Source organism: Apiospora phragmitis (assembly GCF_038363925.1).
Source record: "Apiospora phragmitis strain CBS 135458 chromosome Unknown utg000010l:1.0-9815664.0:1.0-9183399.0, whole genome shotgun sequence".
Taxonomy (NCBI): domain Eukaryota; kingdom Fungi; phylum Ascomycota; class Sordariomycetes; order Amphisphaeriales; family Apiosporaceae; genus Apiospora; species Apiospora phragmitis.
In genome coordinates this window covers 6838529-6851236 of record NW_027117409.1, presented here as the reverse complement: position 1 = coordinate 6851236, position 12708 = coordinate 6838529, and the positions used below count along the sequence as shown (strand labels likewise).

The window sequence follows — 12708 nt, the reverse complement described above, 5'->3', positions numbered from 1 at the left end:
AACCTAGAGTGGACTGTACGTAAAATGTATGAGAAATGAAAAGATCCCAAATATTTTTATCCATATCGAGAGTTTCCATTATGCAAGAATAGCCAGCTTGATGTTGCCAATTATTATATTACCGTCTATCTCGTCCCTGATTATCCCTTATCCAACCCGACACCGAAATAAAGTCACATAAACGGACATTAGATTATAGTGATTGTCGAATTGTAATCGCCTGGTGTCGCTGCATACATTATCCGTGAATATTAAAGTGTCTCAGGGATGTATTGCTACTGCCTGGCACTCGAGTAGTCCTGGTGACCCTTAGAGGGCCATGGCGCCTCCCATCAGCGCAGCAACTCCGGCCAACACGGCGTGCTGTGTGATCTGCGGCAAAGCAGCCCCGCCCGTGCTGGAACTCGTCGGCGCAGCACCACCGCTGCTGGGCGACGCCGCCGCCGAAGCAGCTCCAGAGGAGGGGGAGGGCGAGGAAGAAGACGCCACCGTCTGGGTGGGCTGCGAGGCGGCGCTGCCACCGGTGGCGGCGGCGAGCTTCTCCAGGCCGGCCGTGATGGTGACGGCCTGGAAGAACTCGTCCGTGTTGAAGTCGGTCATGGTCTCCGTCGCCGTGCCGGGCTCGTTGGCCTCGGGCCCGGCCGCCATGTGGGTGCAGACGGCGGTGTCCTGCTCGACTTCGCAGTTCACGCTCATGGTGCTGGGTCGGGGGGTGTTAGCGTGTGGTTTGGGTCCTAAGGCAAGGAAGGGGCTAAGAGCTAGCTAGGCTGGGAGGTGAGTGGGCTCAGGTGTTTGGGCGGTGACGACACCACTTTGCTAAGCCCTTAACTTGATACCAAACGGGATACATACAATATCCTGTAGGCAAGTGAAGGGGTAGCATGGAACCGCATACATGTGCGTACCAGTATTGTAGACATGACTCAACGTGTGGGAAGATGCAACAAAGCCTGCCCACCTACACGGAGCAACGAGACCAGGAGACGTGGAGCAAAAAGATTCAAAGAAAAGAAAGGAAAGAAAGAGGCGGCTCCTTACAACGCAGACCCTTCATTCAGCCCAAAGGCGTACGAGCCGGGGGCCATGGTGACGCTCGCGCCGGGCCCCAGTCCGCAGTCGTCAGCGTTCGGGGCGCACTTGACGAAGTACTCGATCATGGGGGGCTTGGTCATGGCGGAGATGACGGACGCCTGGAAGTTGTCGCCCTCTACGCCGGGGAGGAACAAGTTCATGCCGGTGGTCTGGGCCGCCGCGAGACCGGCAGCCGAGAAGAGCACGAGGGCGGTGATGGAGGACATGATGGTGCCGATGGTTTTCTATTAGTCCTTGGGGAATAATGATAGATGGAATGGCGTATCTCAAAGAACGGAATATAAGTAAGTACTTTATTAAACGAGTGTAAGTGATGGCTTTTTTTTTTTTTCCAAACGAGAGACTGGGATGAAGATATTTTCAAAATGATGAACGGGCGTATCCTGCTAGTTAAGTACAGCGAGTAGAGACTCGTGCGGGATCCGGAAGATGATAAAATAACGACTTAGGTCAGAAAAGTAGCCCTTGGCTCGTTTCATTTCTGCCTGCTACCGATATTAGCTCAGGATTGGAGGATACCCGTGCCGCAGCGCTGGCGCTGTCTTTGATGCTAGCGCACCTTTTCTGCCTCACGCAGAGCGAGATTGGGTGCTTTTTGGCTGCTTTCCCCCCCTGAAGCGGGCGGCGCTAATGCTCGTCGGAGATTCAAAACCACATGGGGGTCTCTTTAGCAGTGTTCCAATACAGCATCGTATCGTACCACAGCGCTGGGTCGTCGGGGTTCCCAGACCCCAGCGGCTGATCAACACTGGAGGGCATGCAAAACGGTCATTCTGAATATCATCAGTTAAGATCAAGCTCAAGATCAAGCTCATGCTTACATCAGGTGCTTCGTGGACAGCCATGTGGCACTCTTGCCTGATGCGTCCCGAGAATGGTCGGCATAAGTCCATTGCCGGGACCGGATCGGCCCTTGCGAGACTGCTGACTTTGGAAAGTCATGATCACGATTACTCAACCGGGTGTTGGAAGAAGATACCGCAAATAGAGTCTCAACTTACTATGATACTTATTGGCTATTTAACTAGAGCAACGCCTTCGAAGGGTTTGGCTCGAAACACGTACCTAGCATCGCCTATTATCGGAACTGTTCGGGAGCTATAATCCGGCTGCCTTCAAGATGGAAAACACGAGTTCTTGTGCCAGATCGAGCGGGCGAGGTATAAATGAACGCCCTGCAACACGCCTCGTCGTGATGCAAGGCTAGGGAAAACGCACGAATACACTGTTGCACTTACCAGACGCATTGTCCATGATCTGACCGATTTGGTCGTGTGTAACATCTTGTGCTGCAATTGGTTTGGTGTATGTAGTCGAGTCACCCGGCGAAGCTCACAGATCTTGGCGGCGTGGCTTGCAACGACGAGCCAATGAGCTTTGCGTGGCCGTCTGCTGCCTAAGTGACTCGGCACCGATGACTCGGAGTATCGAGGCATTGAGCAACAGTATAGCTAGTATATTTACATATATTATAGAATGTGGCAATTGGCCTCTGCCACAAGGCGGGTCGTTATTGATGGTGACTATAGCGGCAGCGACAGTATAATATACCCAGGCCCAGATCAAGATGACATCGATACAGCAGGCAATTCGGGACACCGCCGCCCGCACCAGCGAGCTCTTAATACAAATTGCCCAAACAGACTATGCGCCGTCAGCTCTGGAACAGCAGAAACGCCGAGTCGTCAAGTTGAGTGAGGCCTTGGACAAGCTGACTGCCCAGATCAAGTCACTCGACCAAGATAGGGGCACAGCTTTGATGGGTCACCAGCGATACCGAGACAGCATTGTCCGACGCCTCGTCTACCGGGCCGCATGGCAACACAACAGATACCAAGCCAAGGCTGCCTCGGTAACAGAAGAATACTACGAAGTACTTCAGCAAGGACACAAGGCCAAGGAAAAGAAGTGCATGCTCGGGAGGCAGTGCGAGGACGCCGTGGCTCTACTCGAAGACCTCGAGCATGTCGCTTCGCAGCATAACCAAGCCCAGGCAGAACTCGGCTGGCTCTGGGAGAGTGTTTTCTCACGTTCCGCTTCCAAGTACCAACAGGAGAGCGCGCTGCGGCAGAAGGTGGGTTCAGCGCAAGCAACCCACCGTCTGGCGCAAGAGCGATGCGATGAGTCGAACCACACCGTAGAGGCGCTGGCAGGAGCACTGAGCCGAATCGCAGCCGCCTTTGATGAAGCAAAAAAGGCACTCATACAAGGGCAAATGAGCGGTGATGGAGCAGAGACCAGGTTCTTGCAAAAGGCTCAAAGCCAGGTGGACTCAGCACAACATCTCCTGGGGCAAGCGAAGTGCGACCAAGAGTCGTCGGGGGCCATCGATGGTTTACGAATAGCCTCTAGGTCCCAAAAAGGGAGTCAATGGGGTGGGCCCTACTGCAAGACTATCTGGCGCGACAGGATTCGAGTGTCCAGGAAAGAGCTTGAGATGTGTCATGCGGTGCTTAAGCGAGGTCTGGATATGGCCAGGGTGCAACAAGAGGAGGCCGAGTTGGCCGTGGAGGTGTCTGATGAGGCATTGAGGGTCTCCAAAGAGAGTTTGCGTATGGCTAGGGCAGTGATATACCTCGAGGTTGCTGGGAACGAAGCGTTATCGATTGCCAGGTTGGAAGACATCAGCAGGGGATCGTCACCCATAGTTGAGGCTCCTCCGCCATACTTGACAGCATAGGTTAATTCGGTTGATTCTGCGGGGTATAGCATCTAATTAGATGCATGCACTGGCCAGTCGATCAATTACAGAAAGTATCTTGATATGGCAAGTGGCGGTTTCTTTATCGAGAGGTTATACGAATTCGTCTGTGGTTGTATTTGTTGAACTCAGCCCTTGATCGGTCGACGCTGAATTGATGGCGATGGACATGCCGGATGTTCCCGAGGTTTAGCCCGGCCATGATGCGAATTTAGCGGCGACCGAAGTTGTAACCGGGAGCTTGGGCCCACATAGACTGACCTCATCAAAATAATTATTAGACGGAATGGGAACCAAGCTCCAATTCTAGTCTGGATCGTACCAAGCGAGCAATCCGACTTCGATTCAACACCGCGGCCACTCGTGCCCTTGACACTGCCGACTTACCGCCATGCGCACTGCCTCTGCTTTGATCAGAAGAGGTCGGGCAAGCCAATTGGCCGGTCAGAGCAGCCACATCTGCCGGCAATGTAGGGCAATCCAGATCAGCTCATCGCCCACGACCGATTCGCCCCGGCTTGGCGGGGATGCCTTCGGCACCTCGCTCGACACCTCGAGAGACGTCGCAGATGCCCGCTTCGAGGTCCTCGGCTCGCCCTATTCCCTTCTGTCTGTCTCCCTAGCTGCCTCGCAACGGCTCTACACAAGACGGGGGACTCTGGTGGCCGTCTCGGGCAAGGCACAAAACGTAGGACAAACATCGCAAAAGTACATCCATGGTATATATCGCTCCTTGGGACTGACGTTTGACCGTAACAGGCTCAATCAACACTGTCTCTTCTCTCACCTCTAAGCCGCGCCGCGACAGGCGTGCCATTCCTTTACCAATGTATTACCTCTACGTCGCCCATAACGGCCCTCATCTCGACTAAGTCGCCGACCACAACTTTCACCGTCTTACATCTCGACGGAACGACAGACTGGATGGTTGCGCAGCGGTCCGCGCTGCTGGCATGGACTGGTCACACCCTGCAAGTCACGCCGCGCATCCAACACAGCCTCCCGCTGGCAAACTGGGGCTCGTCGGAGCTGACGGGTCGAGGTCTGGCAGCGCTGTCAGCGCCGGGTCACACCTACCAGCTCACCTTGGGGGAGGGCGAGGAGTTTGTCGCACATCCTTCCAACGTGGTGGCTTATACGATCACCCGCAACAAACCTCTGCCATTCCGATTCAAGAGCACCGGCATCACGTTCCAGATACCTTCTGTAACCAACTGGTTGGGTGATGCCAAGTTCTTCCGGACCATGCGGCAGACGGATTGGTACAAGCTGATGTCGCGGATATTCTTCAGTCTGCGCACGACGGCTCGACGAACGATCTGGGGCGATCGGCTGTTCTTGCAGTTCAAGGGCCCCATGACGATCCTCATGTCGAGCCGAGGCGCAAGAATTAGCGACGTGCTCACCAGGGACGACGTGAATGAGATTGCCGATTCCCCGGCGGGTTCAATTCCTGCTGCCGTCGATCTCACGACCAAGCCCAAGCTGGATATTGTAACGCCTAAAAAGGTCGTTGAGCCCACGGTCAAGGTCAATGTCGCGAGTGTTGGCCCAGATGGGAAGGTACACATTGCGGACGCCAAGAATCCCGAAAATTCCGAGAAATTGAAATAAACGGGATTGAAGATTTGTGTCAATAGCATCATTAACAAAACGACATGTAATGAAAAACACTTAAATAACAACCCCCTTGTCTCGTACCTAGGTCGAACAAGTGCTTCGCTTCCGGCTTGGCTGTAGGGGTTTACTACTATGTACGCGGATAACAGCGATAATTAATGAGAGTTCTCCCGAACTGCTTGCTCATGAACCGCACCAGGCGTACACCTTCATACTACGCGATGATGACACTATACATCAAGTTCGACGAGATCTTCCTGTCGTAAATTCATAACGGTGGCGGCAGGGGTCTGAGGGCTGTGCTTTCACGCTGGCTACCTTAGTGTATTGTTCAGATGTTCGACATATGTAGTCATGATGTCATTCTTGGATTCGCTATAGCCACTGCCAAATCGAATATCCATGAAAGTCTTCCACTATGACATCAACTATTTCCAAAAACATTGGACGTTATCCAAGTTGCCCCACATGACACCATTCCAAGTATACGCCACGTAGTCCCCCCTGACATTCATGTCCTGTGCGGAAATTCCAGGTGAGGATACCTGTAGACTGATCGCCGCCACAGTAGGTCTCCGAGGGTGGACAAATCCCTATGTGTGTGTGCTCTGTCAGTCTTGACATATGTCCGAGGGGGTAGCTGAGAAGAGACTCCTGTGCTCAATCTCGTACCGTAACTCAGGCTGCCCCACAGGCTGTTGCATGTTCCGGCAATGTCGGGGACGTAACCGCCTTCCAGATGGTATTCCATAGAGGCAGCATCACCAACTATGCTGCAGGATGAGTAGCCTTTTGCATATACGATGGAGGCGGCTGCCACGTGGAAAAAGAAGTCGGCAATCTTCATATTCGAAGATGAAGTGGCTGCTGCTGTGCACCTTTGCTTGATGGATCAAGTCTTTTGGTGGATTTCAAGGCAGTTCGCAGGTAAATATATAGAACTCTCATCCAGGCTAGTGTGACAGGAGTTTACAGAACTATCCCGAGTCATACTATTTACAGCTTCGCTTGCGCGGTTCTAGCATGTGTTAACTCGGCGTACACCTGAGTTGAGCCATGTGTGTATCACGGGCAGGGAAGAGAAAGCTAGATCAGGCTAATCGTTTGTCAAGTTGGACGATTGCTCTAGCGGTGGCGGGTCACAAAGGGGTAGTAAACAGCAACCTTGAGTGACCGGAATCTGGATAATATCATGGTGGTATACCATACTTTTATTGCCCACTGCTGATATATACTCAGTTAACAGGAGCATCGCATTCTTATTTTCCCTATATTACAGCAAAGGCATACAGAGATAAGGAAGAAAAAACTCACAGAATGGCGTATGATGACCACTGCAAGTCTGCTTTCCAGCTTAGAGGTGTCTATCCTTCGCGTTTGTTGCTCTTGACAGCCCCTGATAAGTAGCGGACTGGATTTGAATAAGGTGAGACAAGCTGTCATTCAAATTGAGTATTACCAAATTTCAAAGTTATGTATCATTGGTCAACGATACATTCCCTCCCGGGGCAAGGGGTTGCATATGACCGTGAGACGTGAGACAGTGTCTCACCACGACTCGAGTCTTACATAGTGCGAAGTGTCAACAGAATACGAGATAATTACTTAAGCGTTGTAAACGAACTAGTATATAAGCCATAGGCTGTGCAATTGATGCTTCTTTTTCTCTTCTTGCCAGGTTTTAGAGTGCTCTGGTTAAGGTGATATAGCAAGGTAAAATACAGATTCTATTTTTAGAAATATGGTTACAATGTATTACATAACAGAGTAGACTCAACGATCTTAAGAATACGAGACATTCATAATTCTTCGCACAGGCAATCTCAACGCTTATGCGACTTTTAAACTCAAACCACCTAACGACGAGACCGCACTGTCACCAAGTCTATCTAAACGGTCGGACTGCTCATCACCCCAGAAACAGAATGGTTAATAAACAACTGCAAACCTAGGGCATTAAAACCACATGGGTGAGTCGAAGGAGTTTCTAGTCAACTAATATAACCAAACGTGATAATAATGTCTTTTATCCTCTTCCGCGACACAGAATGTGGCCGCCCGTCGGCCAACCAGCCAACATATCTTCCACTAGGTAATGCTTTCCCCGTGCCACTCTCACTACTCACTCCTTGGCTAGTTTGTGGGGGTATAGTCGCTAACAAACACCAGGGACATGTCTCGATGTGCCGGTAGGGACGGGCTCCATCTTGGTGGGCGCGTTGCCTGGATGCCCGAACAGTGGATTGCCGACACTTTTCATATCGTCCAACCAAGGCTGCGCCTTTCCTACAGAGACATCGGGTAGTGGCAGCGGTAGCGGCAGCGGAAGCGGAAGCGGGAGTGGGAGTGGGAGTGGCGACGGCAGCACTTATAGCGGCAGTGGAGGCGTATCTGGAGGTGGCAATAGCTCGAGTAGTACCGGTGGTGGTACCGGCGGCAGTGGAAGCGGGGGAGGGGAGGGGAGTGGTGGAATCAGCAGTAGCAGCAGTAGCAGCGGCGAAGGTGGCGAAGGTGGTGGTGAGCACACCAGCCCGTCTTGGCAGCCCACTCCTTCCACCTTCACGCAGGGCCCTCGTGCTGCCGTGCGAGCCGATGCTTCTGCTGCAACAGAGGGTTTCACTGGGGTGAACATCACGGGGACTTGCACTCAGTTCAAGGGCCAGAGCATCGGCAGCGTGCAGTTTGCTTGCCCCGAGTTTGAGCGTCAGCCGGGCCCGACTGCGACGTCGACGACCAGTGGTGGCGAGAGCCTGCGGATACAAAGCCGTGGTTGGTCGTATGGGGCGATGTGGTGGACGCTGATTGGGAGCTGGGTCGTGCTTGGGTTACTCGGAGGAGGATCACTGTGACAAGGGCAGTGAGGGCTTGGTTCTGATTCAGCTAATAATTGACTATGGCACTTCTAGGGGCTCTGGTCTGTCTGTCCTTTCTTTTCTTTCGGGAAGGTGATTCGTCAGGCCTATATACACCTTGTCTGGTATCCTTCAGACGTCCTTTTATCCCTTAGCCGCTGTATCCTTCAGGAATGCAGTTATTCGTTGGGACGATATGCATGCCTCTGCTGGTATGCGTGTGACAATAACCCTATACCTGCCATGTTGTTGCTCGCTTGCCCTTTCAACCAACCGCTTTCATGGTCGTACCTAATGAGGATGTCACTGGAAAAGGGGGATATGATGATTTGCTTGCCTGCTGGCTTTCTTTGCACAACAAAGCTGATACCCAATACTTAATTATCTTTTTCGTAAGGAACTAAATTTTGTGAAAGGCCGTAGAGCGGCGCCGGACTCGCTGACTTTTCATCCTAGTTGTGAGGCATGGTATTGTCAATACAAACACTCCGTTCCATGTTTTGTTTGATCGTCTGCATACCATCTTTCTAGCGTTTTTGAATCATACGTCAGGCCTTCGACCTTACTTGGGGAAGTCAATAAGTTGGATATTGAGTTAACACCGCATTTGATACTTGTGCCTGTCTCGTGAATCCTACAACGATGCTATCTATCCGCCCTATTCGGATACAAGGCTGACATACTTGCGGAGGAACCTCTGTACAGCCTCTACAAACCCGTCAAGCTCCGTGGTCGTTAGTTCCAACGAAAGAGCAATGAATCCACGACGCGCTATGTAGAACCCTTGACAGAACATATACAGGTGCAATATATCAAACAGCAAAGTGTTTTGATCCTCAAGATCGCGAACGTTGTGTATCTTTTCGAGAGGTTTGGCAATGAAATGAAAAGTCATAATAGAGCCGCATCCTGTGACCCTCAGGGTAGTGCCTTTGGCGATAGCATTGAGCTTGCTTCGTAACTCATCACCACGAACGTGTAGGGCTCGGGCTGCATCAGGAGAGAAGACCTTCTCCAACCCTGTTGAGCCGGCAGCCATGGTGAGGACGTTGTTGTTGAATGTGCCGGCGTGAGGAAATAGAAGCACCTTTTCTCGCAGTGCTGGTCGCCCGGGGATCGTATATCGACATGATATCGGCTTTCCCGCCAAATGCGCCAAAAGACATGCCACCACCAATGTACTTGCCCAGCGTGGTGATGTCAGGGGTAATGCCAAATTCCGACTGGACACCGCCTCCGGAGTAAAGTCGCGAAGTCATGACTTCGTCGAAAACGAGAGTAGCCCCTATTTCAGTGGCCTTCTCTCGCAGATGAGCCAGGAATGCGAGTTCTCCTGGGATGCAACCCCCTGACCCTATCATGGGCTCAACAATAATAGCAGCTATGTCTTTTCTATTCGCTGCTATCAACTCATCGACCGAATCCGTATCGTTGTACTGCGCCGTCAAGTACTGGTGAGGTACATTGACAGGGTGTGGACCGGACTTGAACAAGAAGCCACCGCCATGATAACCACCTTCGAAAACCATGATCTTTGACCTGTTCGTGAAGATCTTGGCGGCGGCTAGGGCCATCATAGTCGCCTCCGTGCCAGAGTTGGTAAATCGTACCAGCTCTATGCTAGAGAAGCGATCCCGGATCAGCTGGGCGAGCCGTGCCTCGTCGGCATGATGACTTCCAAAACTGAGGCCGCGTTTCAGAGCAGCCTGGATCGCCTCCAAGATCACCGGGTTGGAGTGGCCGTACAGCCCTGCTGTGTACTCTCCTAGCAGGTCGACGTATCTGTGCCCGTCGACATCCCACAGATGACAACCCTCTGCCCTCTCAGTATAAAGTGGGAACGGCTCGTAGAAGAGGACTGTGCGAGTGTTTCCTCCTGGGAGGCTTTTGGTAGCAATTTCGTATGAGGCTTTGCTCTTGGGGTTGTCCGCAGCATAAACACTCGCCAACGCGTCATATGCTTCTTTAATTTGCTGTTGCATTGTGTGTATATAGCCGTTGTGAGTTATTGATGTATGGCACAGATACTAAGTAATTAGTGCATCATTTCGGTGCTTGGTATCAATAGCATTTAAGTACAATACTTGACGACGAGTTGGGGTTATCGGACCATCTCCGCTTCCTGCCCCTAGCGAGGTAGGTGGAGATAAAGTATCGAGTAAGCATATAGCCCATTCGCTACCCAAATCACAAGCCGCATATTCCTAAGGTACCTTCCTCAAACGCCGCCGGTTGTGTATCAATGCTAGGGCCCGATTCCGATATCGCAATCAACCCGGACGATCTGGCTTTACATCCACAACCGGCACCAGCCGGACCGGATTATCGGCTGTATTTAGTATCACGGGCCGAGTCGGGTAAATATTCAGGTCCGGAATCGGAAGGTATAAGTAATGTATTTTATTTTATTTTTATGTCTTACCTCAGTTGATGGAATACATAAGATATCTCGAGTGTATAACTCGCCATGGTTCTTGATACAAGGATGGGTGCTTCTTGTGCCCGCTTCTCTTGCTGTATATCTATCTGGTGGCTCTCTAAACAGCTTCTTTATTTCCTCTGATGCCTAGGCTCTCTTTCCCCAGTTTCTTTGTCTAGGCGTGACTCCAGATACCTACTACATACCGGTCTTGAACGTGGACTTTCCTGGTGCAGTTGTGACAATTAGAAGAGCAAGGCTGTCAAGTTTTGTTTGGATGTTACTGTTTGGGAACTTGGGGAAGAGCGAGCGATGGTTGGAAGCTGCTGGTCATCATCTGCACCTGCATTGGAGTCCCCAATTCAAGTACTGTTGCGTCATGGATGTATGACATACGCCTTGGTCAAGCATATCGAGCTATGCACATAATGTAATAACCTTGCTGTTCCCCTTCTTGCAATATGCCTGGAAAGGCTGGATACCGCCTCTAAGTCCCTAAGTAGATAAAAGGTGCAGCGAGAAGATGCATAGACGTAAGGAAGCAAGGCCACTTTGATTCCGTTAAACTCATCAGATGCGTATTTCTCGAGATCGTACATACATTGATCCTTCTGCGCTGCACGAGATTACCCCCAGCGGAGGTAGGTAAGTACCTCAGTGCTCTATTCCTCTACCAAGTGAGACTACAGGTCGTTTTCTGAAAGCCTCAAAGGGAAGGAACAACCAAAAGGCATCGTGGCAACTCATGTGACTCATAAGGGTTGCTGGTTTTCACATATTACTTGTAGGTATGTTGGAAGTCAGGAAGCAACAACCAGATACTAAGGTAACATTTTCAGGCACCCAGCATTTGGCCTTGACAGGAAGTATTTGAACATATGACTTTTCCATTCCGTACGGTCTCATATTCCGTACATAACATCTGCCTCCTACTCACAGCTTGAAACTCATCTGCACTTCTGCTTTATCCCAAGACACACATCAAGCAAGACAACAAACATTAAGCACTGTCCTCGAGGTCGGGCTACTTACACTCACGATGTCTACTGGTATCAAGCTTACCTCCAAGAATCATGAGGCTGCACATCTCATGATGCAAGTCCGGCCTTTGGACTGGCTTCGCCATGGTCCCATCGACCTTCGGGACCTGCAACTCATCAATGCCAATCCCGTCCCATTTGTTGAATACGGCAAGTCGAGCTTCGTTCGGAAGCTGGTACGTTGTAGTGAATGCTTTGTTCCATTTGTCATGCTAACTAGTACGTTCTACAGAATTACCGTAAGACGGGAGATCTGAAATTCTACGGTGTAAAGTGGTCTAATCCTACCTAGCGTCTGGCACCAGGTTCAACCGACTTATCTAACTGTAATTTAGTTGGAATGGTTCGTCGAGAACAACCAGGAATACATGAATATTGTCGCCCAAATGGGTGCTAATCTCGTCGGGTTCGACCCTGGTGCGGCAAACGGTGCTGTCACTGGCCTGGACTTCACTCTGGGTAAGTGTACCGATGCCTGTCAACTGCTCCATACTTGCTAACGGCGATGATTCACAGTGAATGTCAGCATCACGACTACACCTAACCAATGATTCTCTTGGGGTTCCTTGTCAACCAGAGCAGAGAATGTCCGCATCTTTCGTGGCCCACGCAATACGTGCCCCGACCACCCTTGGGATGCCATGATCTTGAGAGACTGCACTGCCAGCACCGAGGGCATGGTTGACAAAGAGGAGATCTCGTCGCGAAAGTGGGATATCTTGCCATGAAGATGTGCGAATATTACGATTGTAAGTCTCGTCATGATGTCGCTCGCAAAACTCGGCTAACAGACTATATATAGCTCCCTGGCTGGTCGTAGCTGTCTGCGACTCCGGCGCAGCAAGCGATGCATACAACCTTCCCCTGTCAGACTGCCTCTGCGCCTGCGGTGTTCATCCCAGTGTCTGCGTTAATCCCAGTGAGCATCGACGCACATCCTGTTAGACATCGGGGTTTCGCGAGGAGAGGCCAGCTTGTTATTAC

General features: G+C 51.2%; 6 protein-coding genes across 6 annotated transcripts; 4 read left to right on the top strand and 2 right to left on the bottom strand.

Moving 5' to 3' along the window:
* Positions 1-309: 309 nt before the first annotated feature.
* PG994_011848 (uncharacterized protein) lies at positions 310-1298 on the bottom strand (the record flags this gene model as incomplete). Its single annotated transcript, XM_066863257.1, has 2 exons — positions 310-700; positions 1039-1298. The coding sequence occupies 2 exons, from the start codon at positions 1296-1298 to the stop codon at positions 310-312; spliced, it is 651 nt and encodes a 216-aa protein (XP_066712367.1).
* Positions 1299-2659: 1361 nt separating this feature from the next.
* Positions 2660-3772, top strand: PG994_011847 (uncharacterized protein; the record flags this gene model as incomplete). The annotated part of the gene is made up of 1 exon (XM_066863256.1): positions 2660-3772. One exon carries the CDS (start codon positions 2660-2662, stop codon positions 3770-3772), a length of 1113 nt encoding a protein of 370 aa, XP_066712366.1.
* A 412-nt stretch (positions 3773-4184) lies between these two features.
* Positions 4185-5407, top strand: PG994_011846 (uncharacterized protein; the record flags this gene model as incomplete). The annotated part of the gene is made up of 2 exons (XM_066863255.1): positions 4185-4481; positions 4553-5407. The coding sequence occupies 2 exons, from the start codon at positions 4185-4187 to the stop codon at positions 5405-5407; spliced, it is 1152 nt and encodes a 383-aa protein (XP_066712365.1).
* Positions 5408-7379: 1972 nt separating this feature from the next.
* On the top strand, positions 7380-8669 carry PG994_011845 (uncharacterized protein; the record flags this gene model as incomplete). Its single annotated transcript, XM_066863254.1, has 3 exons — positions 7380-7383; positions 7583-8189; positions 8663-8669. The coding sequence occupies 3 exons, from the start codon at positions 7380-7382 to the stop codon at positions 8667-8669; spliced, it is 618 nt and encodes a 205-aa protein (XP_066712364.1).
* Positions 8670-8923: 254 nt separating this feature from the next.
* PG994_011844 (glutamate-1-semialdehyde 2-1-aminomutase) lies at positions 8924-10247 on the bottom strand (the record flags this gene model as incomplete). The annotated part of the gene is made up of 2 exons (XM_066863253.1): positions 8924-9285; positions 9353-10247. The coding sequence occupies 2 exons, from the start codon at positions 10245-10247 to the stop codon at positions 8924-8926; spliced, it is 1257 nt and encodes a 418-aa protein (XP_066712363.1).
* A 1476-nt stretch (positions 10248-11723) lies between these two features.
* PG994_011843 (uncharacterized protein) lies at positions 11724-12452 on the top strand (the record flags this gene model as incomplete). Its single annotated transcript, XM_066863252.1, has 3 exons — positions 11724-11900; positions 12060-12183; positions 12307-12452. The coding sequence occupies 3 exons, from the start codon at positions 11724-11726 to the stop codon at positions 12450-12452; spliced, it is 447 nt and encodes a 148-aa protein (XP_066712362.1).
* Between the last annotated feature and the right edge of the window lie 256 nt (positions 12453-12708).